Source organism: Mandrillus leucophaeus, unplaced genomic scaffold (assembly GCF_000951045.1).
Source record: "Mandrillus leucophaeus isolate KB7577 unplaced genomic scaffold, Mleu.le_1.0 Scaffold75, whole genome shotgun sequence".
In the NCBI taxonomy this organism is placed as follows: Eukaryota; Metazoa; Chordata; class Mammalia; order Primates; family Cercopithecidae; genus Mandrillus; species Mandrillus leucophaeus.
Window position 1 is genome coordinate 2,765,769 of NW_012108141.1, and position 13,648 is coordinate 2,779,416.

Here is a 13,648-nt window from a genome sequence, read left to right on the forward strand (position 1 = left end):
AAAAAAAAAAAAAAAAAAGCACAGGCTCTGGAGACAGATGCCTGTCTTTGGTAGCTGTGCTGCTCACTACATTTGTGACAGTGAACATGTTGTTTATTCTATATTTACCTCACTTTCCTCATTAATAGCCCTGAATCATAAAGATAATATAAAGGCTAAGTGAGAAAATACTCGTCAAGTGCCTAGAATGGTGGTTGGCACTCAGTAGGCACTCAAATATTTTTTGAGTGAATGAATGATGCTCTAACTTTAACAGTTTTTCTTGCATCTGAGCCTCCCCCAAAAAATTACAAACTCTTAGGCCATCCGTGACCTTGCAGAGCTCCAACTATAATTTAACAAGGTTGAAGGCACATAGGTGATGAGTGAATGCTGCTTAAAATACTGAACTTACTGTAGATTGCTCAGAAACTTGTTTTGCATTCCCAAATCTCTCTGTGTTAGGGCAAAATCATCTAAGAAGGACATCATGTCACTTGCGAATTCCAGTTTCATCAGCCTACCCATCCCACGCAGTGAAGCTTCCTTGTTTGTGGTTAGGAATGCAACAAAAGGGCTTTGTTTGAATTACACCCACACACAAAACTTAGTTGGCTAAATTTTAAAATTAAACCATCTTCTGACTTACTGATATGCTCATGATGTGATGTACTTTAGGAAAATATTTCTTTATGTTCTTAAAGATCAAAGTGATCCCAAAATGTAAAATTAGCATGCCATGCTCTTTAGGAATGCTTATTAAATGTTTCCCATCATTGAAAAAGTCCGTAAATAGCTGTTTAACTTTTTTTTTAAAACTCTCAAGCTACAGTGAATTATATTTTCAAAATGAGAGACTATTTTAAAAATACTTTGCTTTTCAATAGGTAATACATGCATATAGTATAAAATTTGAAAAGTTACAAAATGAAATACAGTGAAAATCAGTTTTCCTTCCCAGAGGCAGTCATTGTATCTAGTTTCTTAAGTGTCCTTCCAAAACTACTCTTTACATTAATATGTAATTAACATGTGATTATGTTTTCCCCCACATACTGTAGCAGACTGTACATGTAATTCTGCATTTTACTAGTGTAACTTAATATATTTGGAGGTCTTTCCATGTCAGTATGTATAGAGATACTTCATCCTTTTTAACAGCCATTATATGGATGTACCACACTGAGTTAACTAGCCTGCTGCTAATGGGCATTTAGGTTGTCTTCCAATCTTTTGATGGATATGTTATTTTAAAAATCATTTGCTAGATGTCGCCAAGTTGGCCTTCATTCAGGTTGTACTGATATACACTGGTGGGCTATTTTTGGTCATCCTTTTCAATTCTCCCCTTATTTCATCACTTAACTCCTATCTGTACATTATGGAAGAATCTTATAAAACAAAGATTTATCTCAGAAGCCTTCTCCTAACATATGTTCTGCATCTAAAAGAAAAGTAGGGTGTTTTTTTCGTGTTTTTGTTTTTTTCAGGGCCTCTTGATTTGCTTTCTCCCCGCCTGAATCATCTTGTTCTTAATCTATTAGCACTGTGATGAAACCTGATACTCTACCCAGGGCAAATAAATAGTTACCTCTCCAACCTCCTCCAAAGAAAAAGCTCCGAAGTTGAGTTTGCTGTCTTCGTGTTGCAAGTATTGGGCCTACTTTCTAAAGCACTTATTTTATCTGTACTGTAGGAATTACTTCATTTGGTCTTTCCCGCAGAATATAAGCTCCTTAAGGGCAGATACAGTATCTTGGTCATTATTTCTTTAAAATGTCCGTTTAAAATTTAATTTTTAATTTTCTTAAATGGACATTTAATTGTACATATTTATGGGGTACATAACGATGTTTCAATACAAATAATGTATAGTGATAAGGATAATTGAATATTTTTAAATATCAGTTTCAACTCTTCTAGTCCTCATGTACCACGTCCCTGGAGCCCGACCCCATGTGTCACCTCCCTCACTTCTCCCTCTTCCAGGTTAGGCTTCATCATGAAAACAAGACATTGGGCGCGAGGTCCCCTCAACTTTTCGTGCTACCTACTTGCTTTCACATTTGCCAGCATCTGCCTTTCTTCTATCTCAACAGCACTGGCTTTCCTCCTCCATAAGCTCATACCCTTCACCTGAGCGTTTGAATCCCATCCCTTCCTGCCTGCTCCTGAGTCTTTAAGGAGTCCTCCTCCTGTGTCCTGTGTCGTCAGATGGGCCTGTGCACGCTCTCTGCCTTATAGGCACTTGCTTAAACTTCTCATTTAAAACAAAAACAGCAGGAACAAAACCTTTTCACTCCCTAGCTCCCTCCAGTCTTGTAGCTACCACCCTCTTCTCCCCTTTAGAAACAGGAAGGAATCATCTGCCCATACTGCCTCTGTCTTATCCCTTGTTCACCTTTAGCCCCATCCTAAATCATGCCATTGCGAGGACTTGCTAGTTGCCAAGTCCCGTGGCCATGCATCTACCCTCATCATACTAACTTCTTTACAGCATTGCAGTGGTTGACAGTTTCCTCCTCCTCCTCACTCTCCCCACTAGAAATCTGTGAGACTCCCATACTTAACTTGTTTTCCTCCCTCTTCTGTGGAAGCTTTTCTTGGGCTTTTTCCCAGGCTCCCTCTCCCCTAAATTTCGACCGTTCTCAGAGACTTGTCCTTAAACTATTTCCTTTGTCTCCCTGTTCATTCTCCCCAAGTCACTTATTTTCTCTCAAAGGCCCTGTGTTTTGTGACTCGTAAATTTCTATATGCAGCCAAGCCCTCAGTCCTCTAGTCCCTCTCCTTGCCACACCTCTCCACTGAAAGTTCCACAGGCACTCATTCGCATGCCCCAGAATTAGCCATCTGCATCCTGCTCATTTCCTCTTCTCTCTCTCCACTCCCATCCCCTCCATCTAAAATGAAATGAAATAAAATAAAATAAAATAAAATAAAATAAACCATCTCTCTGGAGGCTGGAGTGCAGTGGTACACAGTCATTGCTCACTACGGCCTCGAACTCCTGGGTTCAAGTGATTCTCCTACTTCAGCCTCTGAGTAGTGGGGACTACAGGTGGATGCTACCACACCCAGCTAATTAAAAAAATTTTTTTTGAGCCCCCTGCCTCAGCCTCCCAAGTAACTCGGCTTATAGGCATAAGCAAACCAGAGGGCCTATCTGGAACCCCTGAAGTTATCAGTAAACATTGTCTCACACCTCATCTCCTTGACAGGAAAAGGCATCTTTTTTCCCATGGAGCCTATGGAATTTATCAGTTTCTATTTCTCTTGGGTGGGAAAATCTTCTTGGCATCTAGCTAGGCATGGACAGATACCGTTAGGTGATGAAGTCACTGAAGAGCCATCCTTAGTATCACGTGGTGCTGGTCTGAGGTCACCATCCATTGGTGTCCATTGGCTTCTCAAGGCCAATACCTAGTCCCAGGGCTAATTTGTACTACTGAGAGTGATTCTGCCAAAACTCTCTTCACTAAGTAGTGGGAATCAGCAGTAGGAAGATGACAGTTTGTTCTTTCTCATCTTTCTCCTAATGTATTTTGGGCCCACTGGGGTCTAAAGTGATACATACATAAAATGCCTCTAGGTATCTCATGCAAAGAGACTTTATTTTTTCATTGAGGCTGGGTCTTTGCTATGTGATTAAGCAGTGGCATTTGTTGAGTACCTGAAGTCATATATAACTGGGTTTAAAACCTTTCTCCCAGACTTACTGTGTGATTTGGGCCAGCCCCTGACGGGTTTAGAACACTAGGAAGGATTTCTAATCATTGGATAGAACAAGGTGATAAACCAGGAATCTAAGTCAGTGAGGCAGCCTATCTTCAAGGAACTGGTTGAAGATGCAGCAGCCTAGTTTCTGGGGACTTTGGTGTCCAAAATTAGAGAAGGACTAGCAGCAAGAATGCTGAATTGCTAAGATACTGAGCCATGAACCCTCAGGCTCTCTGCCTACCTGCGCTGTGAAAAAGGTTGATTCAGCCAGGCACGGTGGCTCATGCCTGTAATTCCAGCACCTTGGGAAGCCAAGGTGGGCAGATCACAAGGTCAGGAGTTCAAGACCAGCCTGGCCAACACGGTGAAACCCCGTCTCTATAAAAAAAAAAAAAAAATTTAGCCAGTCATGGTAGCGTGTGCCTGTAGTCCCAGCCTCCCACTCAGGAGGCTGAGGTAGGAGAATCACTTGAACCTGGGACACAGAGGTTGCAGTGAGCCGAGATTGTGCCACTGCACTCCAGCCTGGACAGCAGTGCTGAACTTCAAGGTTTAGTGGTTACATGGGACCTGTTAATGAAGATTAGAGAGGTATGGTGATATGGTTTGGCTGTGTCTCCATTCAAATCTCTACCAAAAAAAAATTAGCCAGTAATGGTGGCATGTGCCTGTAGTTCCAGCCTCCTACTCAGGAGGTTAAAGTAGGAGAATCACTTGAACCCGGGAGGTGGAGGTGGCAGTGAGCTGAGATTGTGCCACTGCACTCCAGTCTGGGCAGCAGTGCTAAACTTCAAGGTTTAGTGATTACATGGGACCTGTTAATGAGGATTAAAGAGGTGATATGGTTTGGCTGTGTGCCCACCAAAATCTCACCTTTAATTCCTACGTGTTGTGGGAGGGAGCCCGTGGGAGGTAATTGATTCATGGAGGCAAGTCTTTCCCATGCTGTTCTCATGATAGTGAATAAGTCTCATGAGATCTAGGTTTTAAAAAGAGGAGTTCCCCTGCACAAGCTGTCTCTCTCTTTGCCTGCTTCCATCCATGTAAGACGTGACTTGCTGCTCCTTGCCTTCTGCCATGATTCTGAGGCCTCTCCCCAGCCATGTGGAAGTGTAAGTCCATTAAGCCTCTTTCTTTTGTAAATTGCCCAGTCTCAGGTATGTCTTTATCAGCAGCGTGAGAATGAACTAATAACTATGGAGACAAGGAGGCAAAGAAATGATCATATATTGGCTTCTGCTGTTGATGTCTTGATTTTGCATCTACTTCATCTCTGTAGCCCAAGCTGTGCACCTGCTCCCTTTTGTTCCTTTATAGTTTCCAGGTGGGCATGGTCTGTTTCTTTTTGGCCTATGTTTATCCCTGTTATTTCAGGTCACAGCCACTGCTCTGATGGCTCCCTTCCTCACCACCATGGCCAGGGTCCGACAGGCTGTGACCATGGTAAGTCTCAGGCCAGACTCTGCTATAATTATTGACTCAATACCTTTCTGGGGAGCTCGGGCCGGGCGCCTCATCAGCACCAGTAGTTCCTGCCCATTCCCATCTCCCTCATCATTTACCATCCTTCCTTTTAGAGATCTCTAAAGGCTTGTCTCCCTACCCTATCTACTCTTCATCATCTTATTAATAATGAATGATGATAATAAGACTTAACATTTTTTGAGCTCTTACTATGGGCCAGTTGTGTTTTCTCATTTTCAATCTCACAAAACCCCTGTGAATAGGTTCAACTATAATCTGCCTTTTATAGAGAAGGAAACTCAGTGCGATTAAGAAATTTACCTGAGATCTAAAAGCTAAAGCCAGTGGTATTCAGTTTAACTGGATTAGAACCCAGGTTTGTCTTATCTCAGAGCTGATAGCTTTAGCTACATTCCAGCCTCTCTTCCTCTCTTGAGAGAGAGTTGAATTTTTCTCACTTTTCCTGACCTATTTGGCAACTCAAGCATTAGTCCACCTGACTACAGGCTCCTTCAATTCAGTAAATCTTTGTTGACTGACTGTTTAAAACACAAAAACAAAAACAAAAAAAAACTTGTATATTTGTTTCCCTTGCTTCACACAAGAACATTTTCCTATCACCCTAATCTCTCTTTAAGGAGTTGAAATATATGTGTGTGCGTGTGCGTGTGCGTGTGTGTGTGTGTGTGTGTTTTAAGTCATCATCCGTTTTGAGAAGCTCTTCAGTGTCTGCTGTATTTTTAAAGTTATTTTAGATTAAGATGCCGTTAATCCAGCCTCTGATTAATCTTCTCACTTTCTAGATGAGCAAAGGCTTAGCTAAGAAGGGGAAGTAACTCACATAAGGTCCGACAGCAAGTTAATAAAAAAGTCAGGGCAAGAGCCCAGATCTCCTGACACCTGGTCTAGTATTTTTCTGATGTCCTAATACATTAAATTTTATTGGCTTCAGGGGAATTGTTTTTCATTTATATTACAAAAACTAATTTATTTTTTCATAGAAAAGGGATAGGTGCATTTTTAGCTACAAGGCCAAGTACAATGAGTTGGAATAACTTACAGTTATTATTTTCATCATATCCAAATGGATTCCTGGATCCCATATGTTTCTAAACTGCAGAAAAATCCTCCTACAGTCTTACAGTTCAAGAATTTTCAGCATGAAATGCCTGATAGATTACCTGACTTTTTTTTGCCAAAAATAAGGCACAGCAACTCTCTCCTGACTGACCTTCTATAGTAGTGCAAGCTTCCTTCCCGAATTCATTCTTCAGTGTTGCAGTCTGAAGGACACCCACATTTTCCCTTTGTCTTTGTCAATTCTTTGTGTTGTAAGGGCAGGATGTTTAAAAGTTGAAGTCATTGACTTGCAAAATGCGAAATTTTAGAGAGCATTTTGTTCTCTAGACCACGTAGCTTACAGCAGTGTTCACACTGAGGTTACTGCTAATGTTTATGCAGTTCTTACCAAGAAAGTAATAGTATCATTTATCCAGCAACAGGATATGACAGAGGACTTCAAAATCCCCAGAAAATGTTTTACCGTATATCGAAAGCCCTTTGGGAAATGGAAAGGAATCGCGGGCTCCCATTTTTATATATGGATAGATAGAGACCAAGAGGGACCAAGGCAACTCTGTGTGCTTTACATTAATAAAGTATAAAATGTTAACATGTAGGAAATCTAGGCAAAGATTATGTGAGAATTCTTTACACTAATTTTGCAACATTTTAATGCAAGTCTGAAATTATGTCAAAATAAGTAAAAATTTTTACAAGTTAAGCAGAGAATAGCAATGATTAGTCACAGAAATAAGTAGCAAAATCTTCTTCTTAGTATTGACTTGGTTGCTTTTCAATCTCTGAGGACACAGAGTGTTTGCTTCCAAATCCACAAGTCACATCGGTGAGGAGACTCAGCTGAGACTTTGGCTAACGTTGGGGGGTCCCTCCTGTGTCTCCCCAGGCGCAGTGAGCCTGCAGGCCGACCTCACTCGTGGCACACAACTAAGTCTGGGGAGAAGCAACCCGATGCCAGCATGATGCAGATATCTCAGGGTATGATCGGCCCTCCTTGGCACCAAAGCTACCATTCCAGGTAAGTTGCTATAGCTGAGACCAAAGGGTTTCTTCCTTTCTAATGTCATGTTCCCAGAAAAGAACTTTTTCTTCTCTGTTTTGAGAACATTTTTTCTTATACTCACATTAAATATTAAATCTCTATCGGCTGCTTTTCTCATCCTCTTACAGTGTTTGACGTGTATATGAGTTACCTTTATATGCTGGGCTAGATCAACTTGAAGATCAGAATTATTTGAAGCCCTGGCAGGCCATTTGAGATATTTATGGGGTCCATCAGTTCTCAGACATTTCTCCACTGATAGCAGTATATTAGACAAATTGAGATTTTTCTTCCTTCAGTGCTTAAGTGTGGTTTCTGCTGTAGTCAAAACCGTATCCATTTTTATTCATGTGTTTGAACTCCCCACTTGATTTTGCTCTTTCAGTTAAGGTAGTTCGTCCATCTTAGCTCCAACAGCACAACTGACGTACTGAGGACCACTCAGTGTATACATTATCTCATGTAGTGACTCATAGACTTCTTTAAAACAGATACAGTAGTATTAACCCCATTTTGCAGAATAGGAAATTGAAGCTTGGGGCTGGGTGCAGTGGCTCGTTCCTGTAATCCCAGCACTTTGGGAGGCCAAGGAGGGCAGATCACCTGAGGTCAGGAGTTCAAGACCAGACTGGCCAACATGGTGAAACCCTGTCTCTCCTAAAAATACAAAAATTAGCCAGGTGCGGTGGCATGAACCTGTAATCCCAGCTACTCGAGAGACTGAGGCAGGAGAATCACTTGAACCTGGGAGGTGGAGGTTGCAGTGAGCTCAGATTGTGCCACTGCACTCCAGCCTGGGTAACAGAGTGAGACTCCAGCTCAAAAAAAAAAAGGAAATTTAAGCTTGGAAAGATTAGTTTGTCCAAGCGCAAACAACTGATCAGTATCCAAGTCAAGACAAATCCAAGCCAGGTTTCAAAGCTGCTGCATGTAATCAGTAGATTATACTTCCTCTGTTTTTCTAGCTACTGTTGTATGGGTGAAGGTTTGGTGAGGAAGGAGAGCCCTCACAAGTGGTTTAGGAGAGGGGTTATAGAAGGAGGGAGCACAGCCTGACCACCACCGCACATTAGAGAGAACTAAGCCAGGACTCCCCTCCACTTCAGACTTGGGACCCATACAAACTGGAATCTATCTTCTGATCTCAGGGAGTCAGACTCCGTAGCTTATCACTTTTGGGAAATGCTTAGATAGAGCTAATGGTAGCAAGGTCAGGAAAATAAGGGTCACTTAGTCCTTACATACAAAGGAGGTGCAAGTGTTGGTGTGTGTGTGCATGTGTGTTGGGGGGAAGAGGAGAGGCTGGAAGCTTCTGGAAGGATTACTTAATGAACAGATGGTACCTATGCATTTGGCAAGGCCAGAACTCAGTCACAGCCCTTAATGCTCATGTCTGGTCAAGTCAAGGGCCAAATCCTAGACCTCTCACTGATGAACAGTAGCTCATGGAATTGAACAGGACAAACCTTTCTCAGCATATCAGGGTAGGCTTCGGGCCACAGGAAGAGATAATGTCCTGGTTCCCTCCTGGTTACAGATGCTTCTCTCCCTTGGTCATGTCCCTCCCAATCACCCTGAAAGAAATTATTCTCACCGTCTGAGCCATCTGTTCTCAGAGAGCAGGTTTCCTAGCAGTGTCTCCTGACCCTTGACAAAGGCAGACTGCTTGTGCTTTACAGGCATGGAGGTGTTGAGGGCCTTTAGAAGATAAGGTGTGTGGAGTCTAACAATGAAGGAAGAATAGCATAGTGGTAAGGGACTGGGCCTTTAAGTCAGAGGTTTAAATCTCCCCTTCCCCCTATGGTGTAAGCTTGAGCAAATCATTTAACCTTTGATCTTGGCTTCTTTTTCTGTAAAAAATAACTAGTACCTACGTCATTGGATTGTTGTGAGGATTATATAAAATAGCATATGTGCAATTCTTAAGTACACAGTAAGCACTCAATGAATGATGACTGATTATAATAATTAAGCTGAAGACTTCAGGACACCATGAAACCTCGTACTGAACTTGATAGTGAATGGCCAGCACACACTTATAAATGCAGGTGTGTATGTATTAACAGAGTGCCCTTCAACAGTGGGGTCTTTGAGTGTCCTTACTCCTAACCTTCTTACGAAGTCCTAAATCCAAAGCCATATTGTGACTTAAAAAATGTGCTGGCCCTTCAGCAGAAATAAGCGCTGCAATCAGTGCTTAGAATGACTGCTTACAGTAACTATGGTGAGCTCCGACAGGCCTCAGGGGAATGGGGCCATCAGCACCAGAAGTACAGTATTTTCAAGGCTGTACTTCTGCACCTCCTTCTTCCTCCTCAGCATCCCAGCCTCCAGAAGGCTTAGGCAGGTGGATCTGCCCTTGTGTTGTATCTACCACTCTGTCTCTCTGATTCAAGCTTCAAAATAGTTCCCCCTGACACAAGGACTGTCAGCACAAAAGCACTACATGGGGACAAAAGGAGAAAGGAAAGTTCAAATAACCCAAAACGTTACAAACGTGTGCATTCTCTCCTGCTGCAGCACAAACCACCCTGTGCTCTGTTCATTCCATGCCTGAGGCTTGCAGCTCTGGCAGAGGGCTTGGCCCATGCCAAGTTCCACCTGTGGGGTCTGATCTTGGCAGCTGCAGGTGCAGAGGCGCCCCAGGTGTGTTTCTGAGGAGAACAGTGGCATCTAGTGGTCCAGTGTGCCACATCAGGTGGCTGGTATCTCTCTGACAGCCTTAGTTTAAGTTCCAGAAACCAATCTCAGTCCTGAATTTATGGATCTGTTTCTTGTTGAGAAGCAGGCGTATGAGGGGGTGAGAGGATGAGGGAGGGACAGGAGTGAAGTGAGAGAGAGAGAGAAAGAGAAGTATGGAGAGACTGAGACTGAAAATGTGTAATTTAACTGTGAGCTAGGTTGGATTTGGAATTTCACTGAAATTGTATTTCAGCTGCTTTCTATCAGACCCTTGACATTCTGTTTTTGCTGCCCTATGGAAATCTCACCCAGAAGTACTTTAGAAGAGTCCTTGAAAAGTTATGTAGTCCAGCCCCCTGACAAGAGGCTGAAATAGCAATATCAAATCAGTGATTCATTCATTCAACAAATCTGTATGAGCACCCACAATATCTCAGATGCTTTGTAGGTATTGGGAGTACAATGGTGAACAAGACATAAAAAGCCCCCTACACCACAATATTTGTTTCACAAAATGTGTTCCGTGGAATAACAGTTCACTAGATACTCCTTAGGAAAAAAAAGTTTCTGGGATCCAGTAAGTTTAGAAAACATCTCTTAGTATTATATATTTCTCTTTTAGAACAACACCTGAAAAATGGTTTGGGAGAACAACAGTTTATAAAAGACTCAGAAATCTTGCAGTAAATAAAATTGTTTAGCTTATTTAGGTCAGTATTTTCCAAACATATTTAATCATCTAAGGAATTAGTGTTCTGTGAGCACACTTTAGGAAATGTTTTCATACACTTTATTTTGTGCTCTATGTTTTAAATATTTTTACAATAACTTTTTTTTTTTTTTTTGCGATGGTTCTCACTGTGTAGCCCAGGCTGGGGTGTAGTGATGTGATCAAGGCTCACTCCAGCATTGACATTCTGGGCTCAAGGGATCCTCCCACCTCAGCCTCCCAAAGTGCTGGGATTATAGGTGTGAGCCACCATACCTGGTAGATACCTGTGTTTAAAATACTTTTAAACACACAAAATAGAATGATATTGTAAGAATACATATATCTACCACAGAATTAACACGCATTTTATGTGCACTTCAGTTCTTTAAATATTATAGATACAGTTGCAGTCTCTTTCACATAACCAACGGGATATGATATAATGTCAAGTAGTGGTAAGTGCTGTGAAGAAAATAAAGCAGGGTAACAGGCACAAAGGAGAGAAGAGATACTCTTTAGTTAGTTCCAGGAGGCCCTCTCTGAATGAAAGGAGGGAGTAAGCCAGGTGAAGAGCATTCCAGGTGGTGGGTGCAGTGAGTACAAAGACTCTGAGACCCTGAGATAGGAACAAATTTCCTGGGTTTGAGTTTCAGCAGGGATACTATTATGCTGGAGTGCAGGGTGCAAGAAGAAGAGCGAAAGAAAAAGGCTGGAGAAGTAGTCAGACCATGGTAAGAACTTTGATCCACTCAAGATGCACCCCTCTTGACAGTAAGGCTGGTTTTATGTGAGTTGGAATTGTTGCAGGATTGAGAACCTTTATTCCAAGTTTTCTTACCCATCGCTAAAAGTGCCATTTTGGAGGTATCAATGGCAAAGGTAATAAAAATGAATATTTCCAGACAACAGTGGAAGAACTTATCCTAGAGAGTGATATCAGCGCCTGTATTCCCCAGGCAGATTGGGAATGGTAATTCCGAAGGGACAGAACCCTCTCTGGGTAGGAGGGAGAGCACCTGACAGAGGCCTCCCATGGCCTTTCTACCTTAGGTTTGCTACAGGAAGGAACCCACTATACCCTTGCACTGGTCTGATTAGAGATATGTGTAACAGAGATTTCATATTTATAGACACCATCTATATTTTAAGATATGTTAGACCATGGCTCACACCTGTAATCCCAGCACTTTGGGAGGCCAAGGAGGGTGGATCATTTGAGGTCAGGAGTTTGAGACCTGTCTGGCCAACATGGTGAAACCCCGTCTCTACTAAAAATACAAAAATTTGCTGGGTGTGGTGGCACACGCCTGTAATCCCAGCCACTTGGAGGGCCGAGGCAGGAGAATCACTTGAACGTGGGAGACAGCGGTTGCAGTGAGCCAAGATCACGCCACTGCACTCCAGCCTGGGCGACAGAGCGAGACTCTATCTCAAAGAAAAAAACAAACAAACAAACAAAAAAAGATATGTTAAGGATAGTATTTTCCCCACTCAGTAGTGTTTCAGTTAACTATCAGTTTATTTACTTTGATTTGTTGTGTGTGTTCCTAAGTTAGATTTGAATTATCCTTTCAATGAAAGACTGCTAAAATTCTCAGCAGTTGGGAGGAGGATTACCTAATGTTTCCTACCTTCATAGAAATGGTGAATGAAACAGCCCTTATGGGGTTCCATTTCCCCTGGAAGTATTAGCTCTAAAAAGGAAGCAGACTGGGTCATACAAGATTATCCACAACAAGGCTGTCTAATGCCTCTTTAGTACAACCTCTTTATTTAGAAGGGAATGAAGAAATTTGGGGTAGAGGGTAGAATCTTTGACATATGCCATGCCATTGAGTACCGGGTCTGATTTCCCTGATCTGGCTGGTTTGGGAGCTATTTCCTTCCTTTCTCCCTTGAATTTATACCTATCCATCCCAAAGTAGGATGTGCCATTCAGTAAGCTGACTTTCTCTGATACAGAAAAATTACATTCTTGAGGAAAGCTGCTGAAAGTGTGGTCCTTCTTTTCCTTAAATTCCAGCACAAATTTTGACTCAGAATATGGTTCTTCTAGTCTCAACATATTATCTGGAGATATTCCAGCCACAAGGCATTATCACATACTTGGCCAATAAGACACTACATTTATTTACATGTGATCTAGAAATATAAGAATACATCATGAATTTTAATAGGGTTGAAATGCCTATCCATTTAAAAATAGAAAATCTTGGGCAAGAACTTCTAGTGATTTACCCTTCTTTAGAGAACAGTGAGTCACAAACATTGGAACCACTTATTCCTTCCTATATGCCCTCCCCATGTGTATTTATAGAGAGACAGGGACAGACATTTTTTAGAGCAGTTTTAGTTTCACAGTGAAATTGAACAGAAAGTCCAGAGATTTCCCATATAGTCCCTGTCCCCATACGTGCATAGCCTCCTCCATTATCAGCAGCCCCCACCAGAGTAGTACATTTCTTACAACTGATAAACCTACATTGACACATCATAATCACCCACAGTCCATAGTTCATATTAGGGTTCACTGTTGCTGTTGTGCATTTTGTAGGTTTGGACAAATGTATAATGGCATGTATCCACCATTATAGTATCATACAGAATAGTTTCACTGCCCTAAAAATCCTCTGTGCTCCACCCGTTCCTCCTTGCATCACCCCTAAGACCTGGCAACCACTGATCTTTTTATTGTCTCCATTGTTTTGCCTTTTCCAGAATGTCAGTCATGTAGTTGGAATCATATGGTTTGTAGCCTTTTCAGACTGGCTTCTTTCATCTAGTAAAATACATTTTGGTTTCCTTCATTTTTTTTTCATGGCTTGACAGCATTTTTTTTTTTAAGTAATGAATAATATTCCATTGTGTAGATATACCACAGTTTATTCACCTACTGCAGGACAGCCTTGTTGCTTCCATGTTTTGGCAATTATGAATAAAATTGCTGTAAACATCCATGTGTGGGTTTTTGT

General features: G+C 41.8%; 1 protein-coding gene across 1 annotated transcript in view; it reads left to right on the forward strand.

Moving 5' to 3' along the window:
* SHROOM3 (shroom family member 3) overlaps window positions 1–13,648 on the forward strand; it is a 349,912-nt gene that overhangs the window by 292,066 nt on the left and 44,198 nt on the right. Inside the window, exon 4 of the mRNA XM_011966212.1 lies at window positions 7,127–7,258. Within this exon, the coding sequence (XP_011821602.1) occupies window positions 7,127–7,258 (132 nt within the window). The remainder of the gene's footprint in view (window positions 1–7,126; window positions 7,259–13,648) is intronic.